The sequence below is a fragment of the Solea solea genome, chromosome 11 (genome assembly GCF_958295425.1).
Source record: "Solea solea chromosome 11, fSolSol10.1, whole genome shotgun sequence".
NCBI classification, from domain to species: domain Eukaryota; kingdom Metazoa; phylum Chordata; class Actinopteri; order Pleuronectiformes; family Soleidae; genus Solea; species Solea solea.
The window spans coordinates 2598772-2617491 of NC_081144.1; the positions used below are offsets into that span (position 1 = coordinate 2598772).

Consider the following 18720-nt stretch of genomic DNA (forward strand, 5'->3'; position numbering starts at 1 on the left):
AATTCTGTAGACGGTAAAATCTTAAGGCCTCAGGTCAGCTGAAGAGTGTGGTGATCAAATGAAATGCTTCTTATAACTGAGATGTTGTTATTTCATCAGTCAGTTCCCTCCACATGAGGCTCATACAGGGTGTGACACCCTGGACAGGTTCACCAATCAGTGTCCTATTCATGTGTGAGGAAACTGGAGAACACACGGGATTTGAACCAGCATTCAAACCGGTGACCTTCTTGCTGTGAGGCAACAGTGCAAGCTACGACACACCGTGTGGCCTGCTATTGTGATGCATGTTCAAGAAATACAGTACATTAAATATCATATATAATAGTATATTATATATATTTCATATTATTCAGTTGATTGCTCAGTATATATATATATATGTGTATATATACATATATGTATATGTATTATAAATAAATATTTACACAAATACATGTAAATATAATCTGACTCCTGTACAATAATATATGTATTAGTAATTCTACTGTGCCCAAGCAATTTTGAATGGAGTCAACTGTGTAGACAAAGGAAATGGTGAATCTAACGAGACACATGAGTCTCACTGTGAGAGAGTTTTCAGTGAAAAGGTCACGACAGGAGCGGTGGAACAACGACGATAAATGATAAACCTCAGCAGTGAAGCTTTAGTACAGTTGAACTCTCGTTACGCAGCCTGTTATCATAAATGTGTCCTGGAAAATTATTTCAATATTCAATTTAATAGGAAGGGTTCCTCCTGCACCTTTTTATCTTTTAACAACAAAAAAACAAAACCATATGCATATAAATATTTGCATTTCTTGTTGTTCCTTTTATGTGCGATGTAGTAATGTAATTATGTAAAAAAGATAAGTAATGTCACTGTTAGCTTTTGTCATCATCATCATTATCATTAATCCTTTTCTAATCAAAACCTCACTTCATTTGTTTTATTATTAAATCATGTTATTATTTTACATATTTGTTAATTCCCCCCTAAAAAAGTCAACATTTTATAATGCTGTATGTGCAGCATGTGCAGGAGGGTCTCTCACCTCTTAAAATGACTTTTTGAGGGTTAAGACTTGGTTTTAGGGTCAGGGACAAGGGCTGGGGAACGTGTTATATGCGTCTCTATGTCCGTATGTCATCTGTGTGTCTGTACTTGTGTACACACAAGACAGGACACAAGTAGTCCTCATGCAGATCAAGACCTGCATAGTTTTAATGACTAGGTTTAGGGTTCAGGTTTAAACTGTGGTTAGATTAAGATTAAGGGATATGCATTAACTGGTGATGGTTAAGGTTAGGGATAACATTTCACAAGGATGATCAAATGCATAGAAGTCCATGTAGATTCCTTAATCTCTCTCTCTCTTTGTGTGTCTGTGTGCTTGTATGTATATCTTTGTGAGGACAAATTAAAATAAATGGGGACATTTGGGTAGATTGAGGACAATTTTGGTGATCCTCACAACTTTCAGGGCCTTTTCTGGATTAAGATCTGGTTTAAGTTTATTGACAGAATTAGGTTCATGTTAAGGTTAGGTTTAGTGTTAGAGAACTTGTATTGTGGGATGTCTGTCCCCACCAACACAGCTGTACGTGTGTGTTTGCTTGTATGTTTATCTTTGTGATTGTGAGGACACAAAAAATATATAGACATTTTTGATGGTCCTCGACACTTTAAGGGCAATTTCTAGGTTAAGACCTGGTTTATGTTTATTGCCAGAATTAGGTTTATGTTATGGTTAAATAAGGTGGTAGTGTGGGACTGCACTATGTCTGTGCGTGTCCCCACTAAGACAGCTGTACAATAATGTGTGTGTGTCCTCGGTCCTCCGCTCTCATTGGCTGCTCAAACTTGTTGGAGCTTTTCCCTCTCGAATAAGAAGACGCCTCCGTGAACCTATCACGGTTCAGGACTCGGCCCCCCTCTCTGGTCCACACTTGTCCCGCACACAGTCTCGGTGTCCTCAGTGTAGTCCAGCCTTCACTGCGGTTACATAAGCCAATAAGTCCGCGGTGTGGGACTCGATCACTTTCCCACTCAGCGTGGCTCCTCCTGACACTCACGCACTCATCACACTCTCACTCTGTGGATCTGTCACACACATTCTTTTGCTTGTGACCAAGAGAACTGCACTTGATCTGGACAACAAGAAACTTTACCACCATCTTTTTTTGTTTCTTTTCTTTTTTCTTTTTAAATATATTTTTTTCTTTTTTAAACATTTTTAATGGTACAATGTCGTCTCTGCCAGGAACGGTACCGCGGATGATGCGCCCGGCTCCCGGACAGAACTATCCACGCACCGGATTCCCCTTGGAAGGTGAGATCAGTCCATCTTTTCTTTTCTTTTCTTTTCTTTTTTTTTCCGTTTCCGCATCAGCAGTGACAACACTCCTCCACAAACCAGAACATGCTGGTTTTTGTTACTTTAAATTCAACACAACTTTATTGTCACTGTACATGTACACAACCACATTCAGTGCACTGTTTAAACCGGAGCTCAATTTATATTAAACAACAACGACAACAAAAATAAAATAATTGTAGAGTGGAACTGTGAATTAGCCAAACAAGTCTACTTTGATGTGTGCGTAATTTGGCACAGAAGTGTTATATTTTGTTATTGTGACAAAATGATTTTTGTTAAAGACAAATAAAAGAAAAGATACATAACATATTACACACTAAAGTCACATTTGAAAACCCACATAGTGCCAGCGTGTTCCTTTAAATATAAATAAATCATTAACTTATACTGTACGTGTGTGTTTCTAAAATCAAAACATCCATGATTTACCCCCCCACACACATACTTATCTTAAATTCATTTGCACACATTTTAAACAAGACTAAATCCCTTTTTTTTTAATAAAAAAAAATGTGTGATTGCTTTTTCAAGTGTCTTGCGTCTTGAAATTCAAATCTAGCTGATGTGACCTGAGTATTTGGAGAGCGTGAGGTGAATAATGAAGGAGTGAAGAGCTCTTCACCTGCTCTTCAGGGTCAATGACACACTCGAGACACGTGAATTAAAAAAAACAGGCCTTTTTTATTTCAGCTCCAGCCAAAGTCAAACACACATGCTTTATTGTCAGAGTGGGACAGTGCGCGTGACCTTGTGTCCTGCTCCTCCACAGTGTCCACGCCTCTGGGCCAAGGACGCGTCAACCAGCTCGGAGGAGTCTTCATCAACGGCCGCCCGCTGCCCAACCACATCCGACACAAGATCGTGGAAATGGCGCACCACGGGATCCGGCCCTGCGTCATCTCCCGCCAGCTGCGGGTCTCCCACGGCTGCGTGTCCAAGATCCTGTGCCGGTACCAGGAGACCGGCTCCATCCGACCCGGAGCCATAGGAGGCAGCAAACCCAGGGTGAGCAAGGGAGTGAAACGAATACATGATAATAATAATAATAATGAAAATAGTCATAATAATAACAGTTCTTTCTCACACACACCTTGCAGCAGGTGGCCACGCCGGACGTGGAGAAGCGGATAGAGGAGTATAAGCGGGAGAATCCCGGCATGTTCAGCTGGGAGATCCGGGACAAGCTGCTGAAGGACGGTGTGTGCGACAGAAGCACAGTCCCTTCAGGTGAGGCCTCTCCTGGTAAGATGCATTTAATTCTTGTTTCACTTTTTTACATTCGTCCATAAATGGCGTTGAGAATTTAGAGCATGGTTTTCGTTAGAAAATTATTTTCATTAGTAGTAAAATAGTGTTTTTTTTTTTTTTATCATCCGAATCCTCATCTTTACTGTTATTATAGAAATTATATTTTCATTTTGACTGACATGTTTACCAATAAATGTTGAACATTTTGAAAGACTGTACCTTTGACTGATTAATCTCAAATAAATTGCTAAAAAAAGACCATTAATGCTGTGTTTTTAATGATTTTATTAGTAAAAAATGTGAAAAGGGAAGAAAACACTGCTGTTGTGTTCAAACCATGTTAAAAATCACTTTTATTATTATACACAATGTTAGGTTATGCTATTAAACCACCACCACCACCATCTTCGATCATTATAATAGAACATATGTTAGTGTTATTCATTTGATTGAAAAATCATTATCATCCACATTATTATTATTTGTATGATACTAAATAATTATAACAATTGTTAGTAAGTGAAATTACAATGTTAGGATTATTCTGATTATTATTATGATACCGAATATTTTTTTATTACCATGGACATTTTTATTACAAGTGAAATTATAATGTTATCATCGATTATTGTGGTTCTCATTATTATAATACTAATTATCATGGAAATGTCGTTATTGTGACTGAAGTAATGACGTCACTATGATCGTTTGTGTTTGCCAGTGAGTTCGATCAGTCGTGTTCTTCGAGCTCGGTTCGGGAAAAAGGACGATGATGATGAGTGTGACAAAAAGGATGAAGACGGAGAGAAGAAAACCAAACACAGCATCGACGGAATCCTGGGCGACAAAGGTAAGAGCGAGGAAAACACAAACTCTGTCTCTTTTTAAACGGGCGGACAAACTGGTCTTAAACGGGCGTTTTGTCGCCCCCCGGGTCTCGCAGCTTTGCGCAGTTTTCCCCGCAGACTCAGCGGCTGCTTAAACATTTATGATGCGGGCGCTGGAGCGGATCAGGCTCCTGTGGCGCTGCGTAAACGCTGCGTAAACGCCATACCCCCCCCGAAAGTGATGTGCTAGTCAATATCAATTAGAGAGGCCAAGTGACAGCGACACCGGCGGAGGCTGTGCATCATCATCATCATCATCATCATCAGCAGCATCATCAGCATCAGTCTGTGCATGACAGAAACAAAAGAAATATTAAGGCCTGAAACAAGGCCACAACTATACAAAAGACATTTTATATGCTGATTAAAAATATTTTTAAATGTAAAAACCTACAAATTATTTATACATCATTTGATAACCTGTATTAGGCTCAATTAATTCTATAAATGTTGATTAAGTAGTTCATTTCTAATAATTATACTAATAACAAAAGAGAATTCAAAGTGCTTTCTTGATACAATTTGAATTATTGCAATGGGGAATATGATTTTAGCAGCCTATATAGGCAAATGTCAAATACATTTAAATAAATATAATTTTAAGTCATAACAAGAGCAAATTTCTCACTATTTTTTTATTTTGTAGTTTCTGTAATACGTCATATTACTTTGAAATAGACAAAACAAGTCATTTCCGACACAAACGAATCACCACTTCATTAAATGCATTCATCGTGTGTTAGTGAACACATATTCAACACATATATCTGAAAAGAATACTGACATTTTTTTGCAATCCTCAAAAATATCAGCGAAACACATTAATACAATTTTTTATATCCAACATTTAATATTTATTCATTCATTCACATATGGTGCCTCATACAGTATGTGCCTTTCAAAAAAGGAAAAAACAAAACCCACTTTGTTTTATTCATTTTTATTGAAATAAATGCATGATTATGAGAGGGGGTGCCCTTTTATTTTTGCCCCTGAACTGTCTGTGTGCACCACTGTCTACTGTTCTGTCAAAGCCTGGTGTTTTTTTCTTGTAGGCCGATTCTGACCACTTCTTCCACTGGAGACACATTTTTAATCAAAAGTTTATTTTTTTTGATCCAGTGTCCTCCCTCTCACCTCCTGCAGAAGATCAGCCTATAGCTGGTGTCTCTCTCTGTGTCACATTCAGGCCCAGGCGTTTAATAATTTGAAGACTTAGCCTATTACAGCTGGTAATGAAACCGCTGTCTGTTGAATGGGCGTCTGTGTCGGAGTGGAGTGTAATAGCCGGGAGGCATTGGTAAGAAATATATTTATCCCCTATCAGCCCTCACTCTCACACTTCCAGGCACACGCACCCTGTTCAAGAGCTTTAAAGCAGATTAAATTGAGCCTTTTATTTCTTTTCACTTTCATCTCTCCGCCGCTGACTTTGTGGCGCGTGAAAAAGCCTGCAGCGGAAAAAAATCAGGAGATTCTGAAGGTTTTTTCCCCTCTTGTGTTCTCTTTAGATTGTATTTTTAAAATATTCATTTCATTTGTTTTTGTGGGATTGCTTTTGGTGGCATGTTGGCAGGAGCTCTAAGTGTGTGTGTGTGTGTGTGTGTGTGTGTGTGTTTCAGCAGCTGACTGTCGTCACATGAGATACATATATTTATTTATTTTTTTCTACATCATAGAGCAGCACTAACAAACAGCAGGGGTGTGTGTGTGTGTGTGTGTGTGTGGGGGGGGGGGGGCACATACATAGGCTACATGCAAATTAGGCGACTGTTAAAATCTGTCAAAAATGCTTATACACATACAATTAAATGTAAAAATAAAAATGAGCTCCTGCCCCTTTGGCTCTTTTATTCTGAGATTACATGGAGGCTTTTCTGCTCTTCAGTCCTCACTCTTACATATATGTGTATGTGTAAAGTAAGAAATGAATACATGTACACACTACATACACTGAGTACGGGCCTTTACTTGACACCATTATCGTTCATCTCTTTTTAGTGAATGAAGGTTTATTTGTGATATACCTTTGTTAAGTTAAGGCGTAAAATATCGTTAAATATCCACTTATAATATTGACTTATTGAATATTGAAAACAAGTCGGAGCACCACTAACATAATATGAATACTGTGATGCAACGTCACATCACGTCTAAATCACAATTCCAACATGCATTCATGATTATTTTAATTATTGATTAATCTCTTGATCACTTTCCTCAATGACCAGATTAGTTATTTCATCCATAAAATAAAATAAAAACATAATAAAATACTGATCAATGTTTCACAAACTTAAAAAACGTCAATTTCATTTTTCCCTTTATTTTCCATAAAGCCCTCAGTTTACTGTCACAGACGAGCAAATAAACCAAAACACACATTCACATTTAAGAAATTTACATCAGAAATCTTGTTTTATATTATAAAAAAACTTAAAAAAAATACTTTTTGATCCTTGCTTTGATTACAACTTCTCCACAGATATTAACTAAGGTACAATATACTAAGAAAGCATATATTAAACAGAAGAAAACAAAAGAATAAAGATTATATTACAATAAAAATAGTTACCTCTGTGTCAGATATACCTGAATACCAATAAAAACAGTATTAGAAAAAGTCATTTAACCCATATAAGTGAAATGTGTATAACCTCATATATACATGTCTATCTATATATATATATATATTGTTCACTTTAGTTTAGAAATGTGCAACTAAATTGGTGCTGTAAATGCACATGCAGCATAATTACAAACAAATAATCTATAATAGTTGACAATTAATTAAGTAAACAAAAGAAACTAGAGCGTTTTAAATTGCAGCCTTTGCAAATTTGATAATTGTGTTTTTTTCAATTTGGATTCAGTGAGACGTGTTTAATTCAACAATTACTGTATCCAGTTTTGTCTTTATTTACAATTAAAAGCAGCATCTATTCAGTGTAGATATGCATATATATCTGTATCTGTACTGGAAGAAGAAGAAGAAGAGGAAGAACCACAGTGTGAGTTACTGCAGTGTAGCGTATAAGCCTGGTTGAAAGAAAAGACGACACAGAGACGACTTCAAACAAATCCACTACAAGTGACAAGAAGCAGCTTTTTTACGCAGAGCAAACACAGGCTGTGGGAAGTTGTGCTGCAGCTATTAATAACACTGCTCCCCCGGGCGTCCACTCTTACTCTACTCGCCGTGCACTTTTCTCCCAGCTATTTCAACTGGGTTGAAATTGAGGGAGACCCAAATGTTGGCTGGAGATAACACAGTCATCACAGTCTTGGTCCTGGGCTGAGCATCTGTGCATTAAACTGGGATTAACCTCCGCTTCTTTCCTCCCTGCTGCTGCTGCTGCTGCTGCTGCTGCTGCTGCTGCTGCTGCTGCCTCACACCCCAAAAAAAATATCCACCATTTTAAAGAACATGTTATTTAAAAAAACAACAACAAGACAGGACGGCTGTAAGGCACCGTGCGACACAGACATTAATAATGATGTCATCATCATCATCATCATTTTCATGGTAATCGCGTTGACATGCTCGTCTCCCAACGATAATGGAACAGTTTCCACTGTGGAATCTGCAGATGTTACGCTCTTTTTTTTTTAATCACTTACCAAATATAGACACAGATTCAACTGGATTTACTTTACATCAGAAAAACTCACATATTTTCACATATAACAGCCACAACATCAGTCTTACACATGTTTTACTGAAGAAAACCTTTTATCACTAATAAATAATGCACTTTACATTCAGAAAGATGCATAAAACATTCAGTTAGTGTTAAACAGTGGCATAGCTTAATTTGTGAGACAGAACATACAGAAATGGACTAAAACGATAAGATTGCATCAACAAAATTATAAGGAAACTGAATATTATATAATAATTTGATTTCTTTTCAATTATTGTTACATTTTATGGCACAATATCAGTATGCTATAGGCCAATGCACAAAAAAAGTAAAGGCTGTATGTATGTTATAAAAATAACAAAACCCCATAAACATTTACAAATTTATGAGGAAACAAAATAAAAAATATATGGTGTTTTGCTTCATTTTATGCCACAATATTTAATGTTGTGTTTCAATGTGAAGTCCTACAAAGTGCGACTTCTCCTGTGATAATATGTTATCTCACTGAACCAAAGCTCATTCACACAATATTTACACAAACCAGGCCTGAGACCACAAATATTAACAGGGACAGAAACTTTACTATAGTAAATATTGAGTATATATATATATATTTATTGAGTATAAATATCATATACAGCCCATCCATAATGATAAAACACTGGAACTTGGATCACTTCTGGCTGAAAACTAAGCAGCAAACTCATTTTTCGACTGTTACTTGTTAGCTGTGAGTGTTTTTAACAAACCTTACTCTTGACAACGTGGAACAGAGCTGGGTATTTTTTAAATTTTCCCTCAGTGAGTAACCGCTATAACATTAGCAGTGATCTCCGTGGTGGTGTTGTTGTTGTTTTCCTCGTCTCATTTCAGGCTCTTTCCTGACGTTACATTTTGAAATTGTGATCAACGAGTTATATTTTTTCTTAAGCTGCTTCATGTGGTTCATAAATCCTGGCAGAACATGTTCATTTCAGTGTGAATGAGACCATAAAGAGAGGATTTTTGTGTGTTCATGTCACCTGATGGCCACCGTAGATCCTCATTTTCATTTGCATGTGATTGGAAGCATAAAAACAAAAGGTTGCAGTCTGGAACTCCTGCACACTAGTCCTTAAATTAATGACCACTGCTGCTGCAGCAGTTAAATGTGGTGACATGATGACCTGAGAGCAGGATCCACGCGCTGCTGCGTGTTCTTCACGTTTGAGGAGGAAGCAAAGAGGCAAAGTGAGCAGCTCAGGGGCTTTTGATCCTCTGCTGCTCTTTTAATATTTTACTTATCAGAAACATTTGTGGTGACACTTTCACAATGAGAGTTCATCATATTAGCTGGTGCACAGCTGGCTGCTCTCAGACTCAGGACCTGTCTGTGCCCGTCTGCCCCCCCACTTTACTCACACTTACACTATATACACAAGTAAGGCTTCAGGTGATACAGACACATGTGATTTTTAATTTTATAATTTAATGGTTTTATTTGCCACATGTGATTCTCACATATTATAAATGCATCTAATACATAATATTTATCATGATGACATGTAATGAAGGTAGCGTCCAATATCAACATTACACAGTAAATGTCACAATAAATGACCTCATTATCATTTTACAGGCTTTAACTGTCATCATTTACAACATAATACTGTGATTTTGTGTTTGACTGTGAAATTAATATAGATGTCATAAAAAATACAGCATTCATGACAAAAAATGACAGTAAAATATAGTAATATAACGGAAACATTTAGCTCAGTATAATCACAGTAATCACAACAATGAAATACAGTATTTATACGAGCAATATGGCTATACTACAGTAAAACATGTCATAAAAAGTACATTATTCATGAAGAAAAATGCTATGAAATCACAGTAAATTACAGTAATTATAATGGAAAATACAGAAAAATCACTATATATATATATATATATATATATATATATATGTGTAAAAATGCTATATGGCATTAGAGTGAAATACAGTATAAAGGCAAATACCAATACATTACAGTAAAAACAGGCATAATTATCAGTGTTGTTGGTGTTTTCTTTGTCTATTGTGAGTTATTGTACAAAATAAATGGTGAACCAAATTGGCGGCCTCCATAGAGCTGACACTGCTCCTGATATAAATATAAAAGGCTCTTTCTGGGGTAATAATAACAAATCATCATCAGAATTAAGTTTATACAGTATACATATTTTTTTATCTACAATTTCTGCCAAAAATGATCTAAAATGTTGCCTAAATTGGACACACTGGACCTTTAATGACGTAATATTGAGTGACATAATTCTTCACTGCGTCCCCATGTGAGGTCTTAATTTATAGATTTTTATTTTTATTTGTCATAATTACAGCAGAGAATGTGTGTCTTTGTGTTAATGTGTGTCAGTCCTGACCCACTTGTTGACGTGTGGACGCCTCACCGACACCTTTGAGAAAACAAACACACATAAAGGCCGAGCTGCTGAACTGGGAGGAGGTCTTTGAGTGTCGGAGAATAGCATCCCCACTTCTTTTTCCACAGAGCGTTCAGTAGCCATCCCTTAATCCTCCTTTCATTTCGCCCCGACAAATGCCGAGAATCTTGTCTGGCGACCCGTTGGGAAGCTGCTCAGGCAACAAAAGAGGAGCCGCGCACAAAGAGCAAAACGGGCAAAAAAGCGGGGTTGAGGGCAGTCAGAAGCCTCGGGCGTCCCATTAACCGCCCATTTACAAATCATACACACAGAACAATGACAAACACAGAGAGTGAGAGAGAGACAGAGAGAGAGAGAGGGAAAAACAATACGACAACAACAAATTAATGAAATGTCAACACTTGGGTTGGTCTTTAATTCAGCCCATGAGTTCTCTGCTGCATCTTGTGGTGAAGCTGGTGTACTGCAGCTTCATCACACGCTGTTATTCTGCTCATAAAGACACACATTTAAATAAGAATAATTACATTTAACCCTTGAACACCAAACAAAAGGTTTGCGCCAGTTTGCGAGCGGTTTCTGAAAGATGAGAAGTTGCACGTCAAAGCCAACGTGTGGTTATTACGGTAATTTCGCTCGTGCGGTTTGCAGGAAGCCGGTGAATCAAGTCAAATTTCAAAAGGAATGTGCAAAATCTGGTGTTTGTGTACAAATACAGTGTTTATTTAAATAAACCTTTTTTGTTTACTATGCAGTAAATTGTAAATAACTGCCAGATATTGATAGTTATTCTGGAAAAAAGGACAAAAGCATTTACTCACAGGATCATTTTCGACCGTCAACGTGAATCTCGCGGCACATCGGGATTTTGAGTTTGCGGTGCAGACGTTCACCGAATCTTTCATTTTGCTCACGTTTTATTTTAGAAATGGAAGCTGTTGATATTTAGTGACTGGTTGTTTTGTTGACTGTCACTGCAGATTTTTTTTTAGGAGACTTTGTGCTTTAATCCAGCTCATAAAACCCAAGAGCAAAATTACAGATTAATAAGTGTAATAAGTTAATAAGCTGCAGGACCAAAACACACAACACTACAATTATATGTATATACATGTATATATTCATTTACATGTGAATCTATAGGAGACAAAGTGCCTAAATTATATAACAATTTTAATATTCAATAGATTACAGAGAAAAATAACATGTTTTACATTAAAATAAAGTTAAAATATCATTTTTTTACATTACGAAAATAAATATCAGTTCTGTATGTCATTTAAAACAAAGTTATTCCAAAGAGTGTGTTTAATTTTTCAGGTTAAATAAACAATAAATTATAATATTAGGTCTGACTTTTTCAGTGACTCGGCCTCCAACTCAACATATTACTTTATTGGACTTTAAATATTTAATTTAGGAAGAATACACAGTTAATATTATACTTTTAATTCTATTATTTTCTGTTTTTTTTTTTTATAATTCTGACCAAAAATGTAGAGACTGACTGAAATTGAAGCTGAGGTGTTTGTGTAACTGATTATTCATAATAGCAGTGAATCTAAAGATGCTGTGGAAATTGAAATTTCCATACAGAGGTGTGTGTGCCTGTGTGTGTGTGTGTGTAGACATTAGGTGGCTTATTCATGGATTTCCTCCATCAATCCATGGAGGAAACGCAACCATCCAGTGTAATTGGCTGGAAAATGACCTTAAATATACAGAGATTACTGAAGCATAAAGAGCCGGTATATCCTTTTGATATATTCTTTGTATGTGTGTGTGGGTTAAACGTTCATGCCACTGAAATGTATGAAAGTGGATTAATGTCCGTGTCTCTCTCTCATCACTGCATTTAAATCATTTTAGCCACATTTTCACATATTTAATATAGTCTCAGGCCAAGAAGTGCAGCATCCATTCGTCCACAGAGTGTGTGTGCTCTGGTTTAAATGTAAACACTAAATATTACAGTATTTCTACCTGTGTCCAACTATTGTAAACTATTTTAACAGGAGAATGACTATGAGATTATGAGAATTATTTGTCATTTATGTGACAATCATTTTCATTTTGTGTATTAGAAAAGCCTTATAATTACTGTGTGACATAAAATACACTCGCACGTTATAAAGCAACATTAAAAGAAATAAAAGATCAAACAGATTATAACGCTTATAACAAACACAGTGAAACAGTGTTTCATTTACGTTTACATTTCCAAATGTAAAGTCCTGCTTCAAAATAAAGCGACCAGAGTAGAAAACTACTAACAACTAATAGTAGTAACTAATAGTAGTAACTATTTCCAATGAGATCATGAATTTAAATAAGTGTGAATATTGTTATGAGCTTGAAAATGTATATTTTCTGTCACATTTTGTCACGTGTGATGATGACATTTCAGCAGTGAATGAGATTCAGGCCTGAAAACTGAAAATAAGTATTTTATTTTTTAAGTGTTAAAATCACTACTGTTATATTTGTAGCACTGATCAGGCAAACGACAAACAAACAAACAAACAAACAAACAAACAAACATGCATGTGTGCTTTTCTGATACACTTTAAGAAAAAACAGCAAAGCAGAGGAAAAAAATCTAAACCGGAGCAGGAGGCCTGTCTGTTATTCTGCGCCTGGATTTGCATTGAAGGAGCTGATGAACTCCTCCAAGTTTATTAAAGAAAGGGAAACAATATGAACCAAAGGCTTGAGGCAAGTAGGCTGACAGTTTATAAAGTGGCGGCCATTGTGGCCTGAAGGCAGACGCTTGAATACCTCTGAATAGACTCCCTCAAAGTGACACGATTGAGCTCGACAACAGCAAAACGTGAAAGGAAAAGCTTCTCCTCTCTGTGCTGCTGCTGCTGCTGCTGCTGCTGCTGCTGAGCTGAGCGGCATTGCTAATGCTGCTGCTGCTGCTCTGAATGAACGTACGTCTGCAGGGGGAGGGTGTGTGTGCGAGCTTGTATTGACCGTGTCAGGACGAGGAGTCCTCATGGAGACCTAAACCTGCTCCTAATGAGACAAAACTGGTTAAGTTTGGGCTAAGATTTGAGGTTAAGGTGTTATAATGTTATAGTTATAGATATAGATAGATAGATACCCCATTCCTATTACACACAACTCAATGTATACACTACTTTAATCCCATCACCAAATATGTACATATTTATAGTATTTTATACACTGTTCTTAATGTTCTAAAATATTTCTGGCTTTAAACGCGACCATTTCCATCACCGTCCTGGATTAAACTGCTGTTCTTCGTCCTTGTACATGTATTAATTTAAAATGTATATTTTGGATATTCTTTTAAACTGATTTATGTTTTTTACTTTGCTTTAATTCATCTGTTAGACAACACAATCGATAGAAGTGGGACAAAAATGGTAGTGCAAAGTGAAAAATTGAGACGTGTGGTTTAGACTTTCCAAATAAGTAAAAATCAATGTAGTGTCCTAAGAAGAAAAGCTGTGCAAAACCTGTGTGTTTTTGTGAAATTAAAAATGGAGTGCTTCCTACAACCAGCCACCTTCTGTAGTTGCTCTAATCCAAATATTGAAATCATTCCTAATAATATTGATAATATTTAGAATTAAATTCCTAATTTCCTCTAAATTGGAACATCATTTACCAAATTGACATCATGTTCTTTTTGGAAAAAGACCTTAAAACTAACAAATGAGACCATAAAGTGAGAAATATAAATGCAGAGAGGTCTTTTTGCAAACAGGAGAGTCGCCTCCTAGTGGCTATTTAATATGTTTTTATTTTCTGTTTGGCTTCAGGAGGAAACCAGACTCTTTTTCTACACTGTCTCCAGAGTAAGACATTCATGCAGTATTTTCTGCAGAGTCAGAGATGATGAAAGGGGGAAACATTGTCTAACGCAACATGGTGAAATCATGACACAATAATAAACACTTTGAAGCTCATTATTATAATAATTAGAATGTTCACGAGCTGCTGTGATTTCAGGCGTCAGGGCTGATTTCTGAAGTTGACATGTGATTGGATTAGAACAGGAAACGTGTCCTCGGGGCGACAGAAAATAAATTAAAAATATTGAACTGAACGGTTTATGACCATATACTGCACAGTGTGTGTGTGTGTGTGTGTGTGTGTCACATTATATATGAGGGAAAAAAAGGCTTGTGCTGCCCCGGATTAACATGAAAAGTGATATGAGCAGAAGAATGGTTCTTATTTTTTTTCTTCTGGAGTGACAAGCTGCAGATGAAACGCTCACCTCTATCCCTCCATCTCCTACAAACATATCACTGCTTTTCAAAGCTTTTTAAAACCCACAATCTGGGAGGAAAAATCACTTCATGTTCTTTGCAAACCCACACTGATTGTTAATCTACTTTCTCCCAAAATAAGATTATTCTATTGGTCTTTAAAAACTTCCTGCAATTGCTTCCTCTAAGCCTGCAGCTGTCCACCGAGGGCTTTGCTGTGTCGAGTATATCTTAAGAGTGCGTCTTATTATTATATTTGCTCCCCCGGGCTCTAATCTTTATCGGTATTTATATATTGACAGTCGGCAATTTTTGTTTATGGCTATTTCTCTTTTTTTATCTACTAAATAAAGACACATGCATGCCAGAGCCTGTGGAGGAAAGAAGATAAAGACTTTGCATTAATAGCAGTTTGCTAAGACATAATGCCCCCGATAAAGCCAGCATCTTTGTGTGGGCTGGATTGAGTTCAGAGCCACTTCTATACACGGAGCAAAACTCGACCACAAACAGCTTCTTTGGCTCTTTGAGCGTGTTTGTTCGTGGCTGCACTCAAGTTTTTCATCGCAGAGAGTTTCCTCTCGTCACTGAGAAAAGTGCCTACGTTGCAAACTCTTGTTGCTGCTGCTGCTGCTGCTGCTTACTGTAACACTTCTGCCTGCATAAGTTGTGGCTAAATGCCATTGTGTGGATCCGTGTCGGAACAAAAGGCAGGAAACAATGGTGAACTGTGTGAATGTGAGCGTGTGCAGAGGCAGCAGCGTGCGTCGCCGGTTCTCGGCTCCATCGCAGTTTTCATCCATTTTGAGGCCTTTTGTTGCTGGAGCAGCTTCTCGTGCCAACTGGCAGATTTTTATTTCTACTTTCTTTTGTCTCCTTGGAATCATTTTTTAAAAACTTTGGCTTTAGCCTCATTAGTCACTGTTCACACCCGTATTGTGCCTGCAATTCAAATGAAAACGTGTGATTTCAGCAAAAAATATGAACCAAACCTGTAGCTGATGTGATATTATAAGCTGCGTTACAAAATGTGTGTTTATTGAATGGAACCATCAGAGTCAGCGGGAAACTGTTTAGCTGCAGAAAACAATGTGAAGAGTCAGGATGAATTTATTTATCTGTGGTGATATTCATATTGTTATAGGCTCACAGTGTTTGCAGACACAGACACAGACACAGTCATAGTTTAATGTAGCAGCAGCAATTATACTGGAACGTATGGAAGAGTATTAGGGCCATTAGGGTGAAATTAAACTTTATAATAATAATAAATAAAACAGCATGAATTCTGAGATTAAAGTCAAAAAGTCAGAATTCTGAGATTAAAATCAGAAAGTCAGAATTCTGAGATTAAAATCAGAAAGTCAGAATTCTGAGATTAAAGTTGGAATTTTGAGATTAAAGTCAGAAAGTCAGAATTCTGAGATTAAAGTCAGAAAATTGGAATTCTGAGATTAAAGTCAGAATACTGAGATTAAAGTCAGAATTCTGACTTTTTTCTCAGAATTCTAATGTTTTTAATGTTTTATTTTTTCTTTCTTTCAAAATGTGGCACCAGTGAGACTTCATGGAGACTTTGTGTTGTATGTTTGTCAGGATTATTAACTGTGGATTTGATAAAATGCAGTGATACCTTTTACAAAATGTTCCATGAACCTCCCCCATCTGCTGCGCCGCTGCACCGTTTGACCTCTTTTAGTCTTTAAACTGCTTGGCTGCTCAGCTTTAGTGACTCTGTGTGGAAGTGTTTACTGAAGTCCTAGAGAGTGCACTGGGCCAGTTTGTGCTCTTTCATGGCCACCGGCCCCCTGCGGTTCTTCCTCTATTGGCACTGAAAAGACTTGAGAAGCTCTCGCTTCTCTGTTGTTGAAGGTGAGCTCACTTTGTTACTGATGCAGTCGACCAATAAGACGTGTGAAAAAGGCCTTAATGGCTAAAAAAAAAAAATGCCACAACCTCCTCTATAGCCTGTTACCACCAGTCTTGTATAAAGTACATAAAAGGGATACTTGAGTAAAAGTACAAAGTATCTTACCAGAAAATGACTTTGGTAGAAGTTGAAGTCACTGTTTTATAATGTTACTTAAATAAAAGTCATTTACTGTACTTAAGTATAAAGTGTAAGTATTTTCTGATATAAAATGTACTTTAGAAGTAAAAGTATTAAAAAAGTGAGGAGTTAGGATTGAGCCATGGTGGCTCAGTGGTAGGGTGAGTTGTCTTTCAAAAGGAATGTTGTCAGTTCAATTCCTGGCCCTGCTAGTCTATGATTATGTGTCCTTGAGCAAGACACTTAACCCCATGTTGAAGCTTGTGAATGGGTGAAAACTGCAGTCTAAAGCAGTTCATCAAGACTAGAAAAGCTCTATATAAATACAGACCATAATACCAACTCTTCTTCTTCTGATTTTATTTGGTGGTAACGAGTAACAAAGATAGTTAGAAGAAATGTAGTCGAGTAAAAGTAAAAGTTGCTAGAATTATAAATGACTAAGTAAAGTACAGATATGTGAATTTTGTACACAGCAATGGAATATTTGTACTTTGTTACATTAGAACACTCAGCGTCGTCTAAAATGTGGTCAAATATGTACTGTGTTGTATTTACATTTCAATACTAAACGTGTGCTAGAATGCGATTAGACTGCGTCACTAGTACGTTCAGAATCAGCCATTTATCATGGATGACGGATCGTCTTACGTGATTTCCGTATTCCCGTAACAGCCTCTGCATTAAATCCACTTGAAGCTCAGCTTCAACTGTTCTCTATGGGATGGCAAACGGGCAAAAACGCCACTTCCACGGAAGCTCAGCTTCTCTAGGAGTCGTTGGAGCAGTGGGCGGGCACGGATGTTGGGCTTCTGCTTGATGATTGGAGGAGCCAGTTTTTGATTGACAGTGTTGCAGAGACATATACGCGACAGTGGAGCCTTTTCTGCTTCAGTCCTGTGTCTGCTGTGTGTTATTTGCTCGACGATATAGACCATTTTTTTATTTGTACATGTAAACTGTAAATAAAAACACTATTATAGCATTTAAGTTTGACACAATTATCATGTTTCCTTGTTCTAGTGTAACACAAAAGCGAAGCATCGTCAACATGCTTCTTATTTTGTGAGGCAGACAGAATAACTTTTGTCAGACTCTCCTGAGTCTCGGCCTGTGAAACAAAACTGAAAGCAACTGGAACTAATATGATTTTCAAAATAACCCATAATTACTTTCATGCGACGCCCTCAGAGTCTTTATCCTTATGTTTTGGTCAAAGTGAGAACATTATTGCTGTCTCAGGATATATAAACAGTGGATGGGACACATGACACGCTGAGTAAACTTCTTGTTTGTCGCAGATTAAACTTTTTTCAATGCAGGTGCATCGAAAGCTAGAAACTTCACTTTTGCTCAACGATCCTTTCAAACATGACATGGTTTTTGTTCATTAAAGTAGGTTTATAATATCATAGCATATCAGCGATACATTTTTATTCGATAATCCAATCCTTTATTTGTAAGGCACTTTTAAAACAACCACAGTGAAGCAATAAAATAAAATACAAAGGTAATAGAATATAAGAACTAAAATAAATTCAAAGACATAAATCAGAAACATCTACACTTAAGAGACACTTTTAATCACAGTCACAATAAACACTGTGTTTAACATGATTCCATTATTTCATTTTTTGATTTTTTGATTAATTCATCATCAGTGCAGAAAAAGTCACATAAAAGCTCTGTGTGAAAGCTGTTGACTCTGAGGGACAACACACACACACACACACACACACTGAAAAAACCCCATAATAGGCTATTAACATGGTGATAAAAGAGTCTCCCTGGAACAGGAAAATGGAATTACAGCTATGAGTTATTAATCACAATGTTCATAATTGCTTAATT

General features: G+C 36.9%; 1 protein-coding gene across 2 annotated transcripts in view; it reads left to right on the top strand.

Moving 5' to 3' along the window:
- The first annotated feature begins 1944 nt into the window (after window positions 1-1944).
- The window catches only part of LOC131469068 (paired box protein Pax-7-like), a 46166-nt gene continuing 29390 nt past the window's right edge, over window positions 1945-18720 (top strand). Inside the window, exons 1-4 of one of the 2 annotated variants that reach the window (XM_058643912.1) lie at window positions 1945-2315; window positions 3133-3368; window positions 3461-3605; window positions 4333-4461. In XM_058643912.1, the coding sequence (XP_058499895.1) occupies window positions 2231-2315; window positions 3133-3368; window positions 3461-3605; window positions 4333-4461 (595 nt within the window). In that variant the 5' untranslated portion in view covers window positions 1945-2230. The remainder of the gene's footprint in view (window positions 2316-3132; window positions 3369-3460; window positions 3606-4332; window positions 4462-18720) is intronic. The other variant, XM_058643913.1, reaches the window with a different exon arrangement.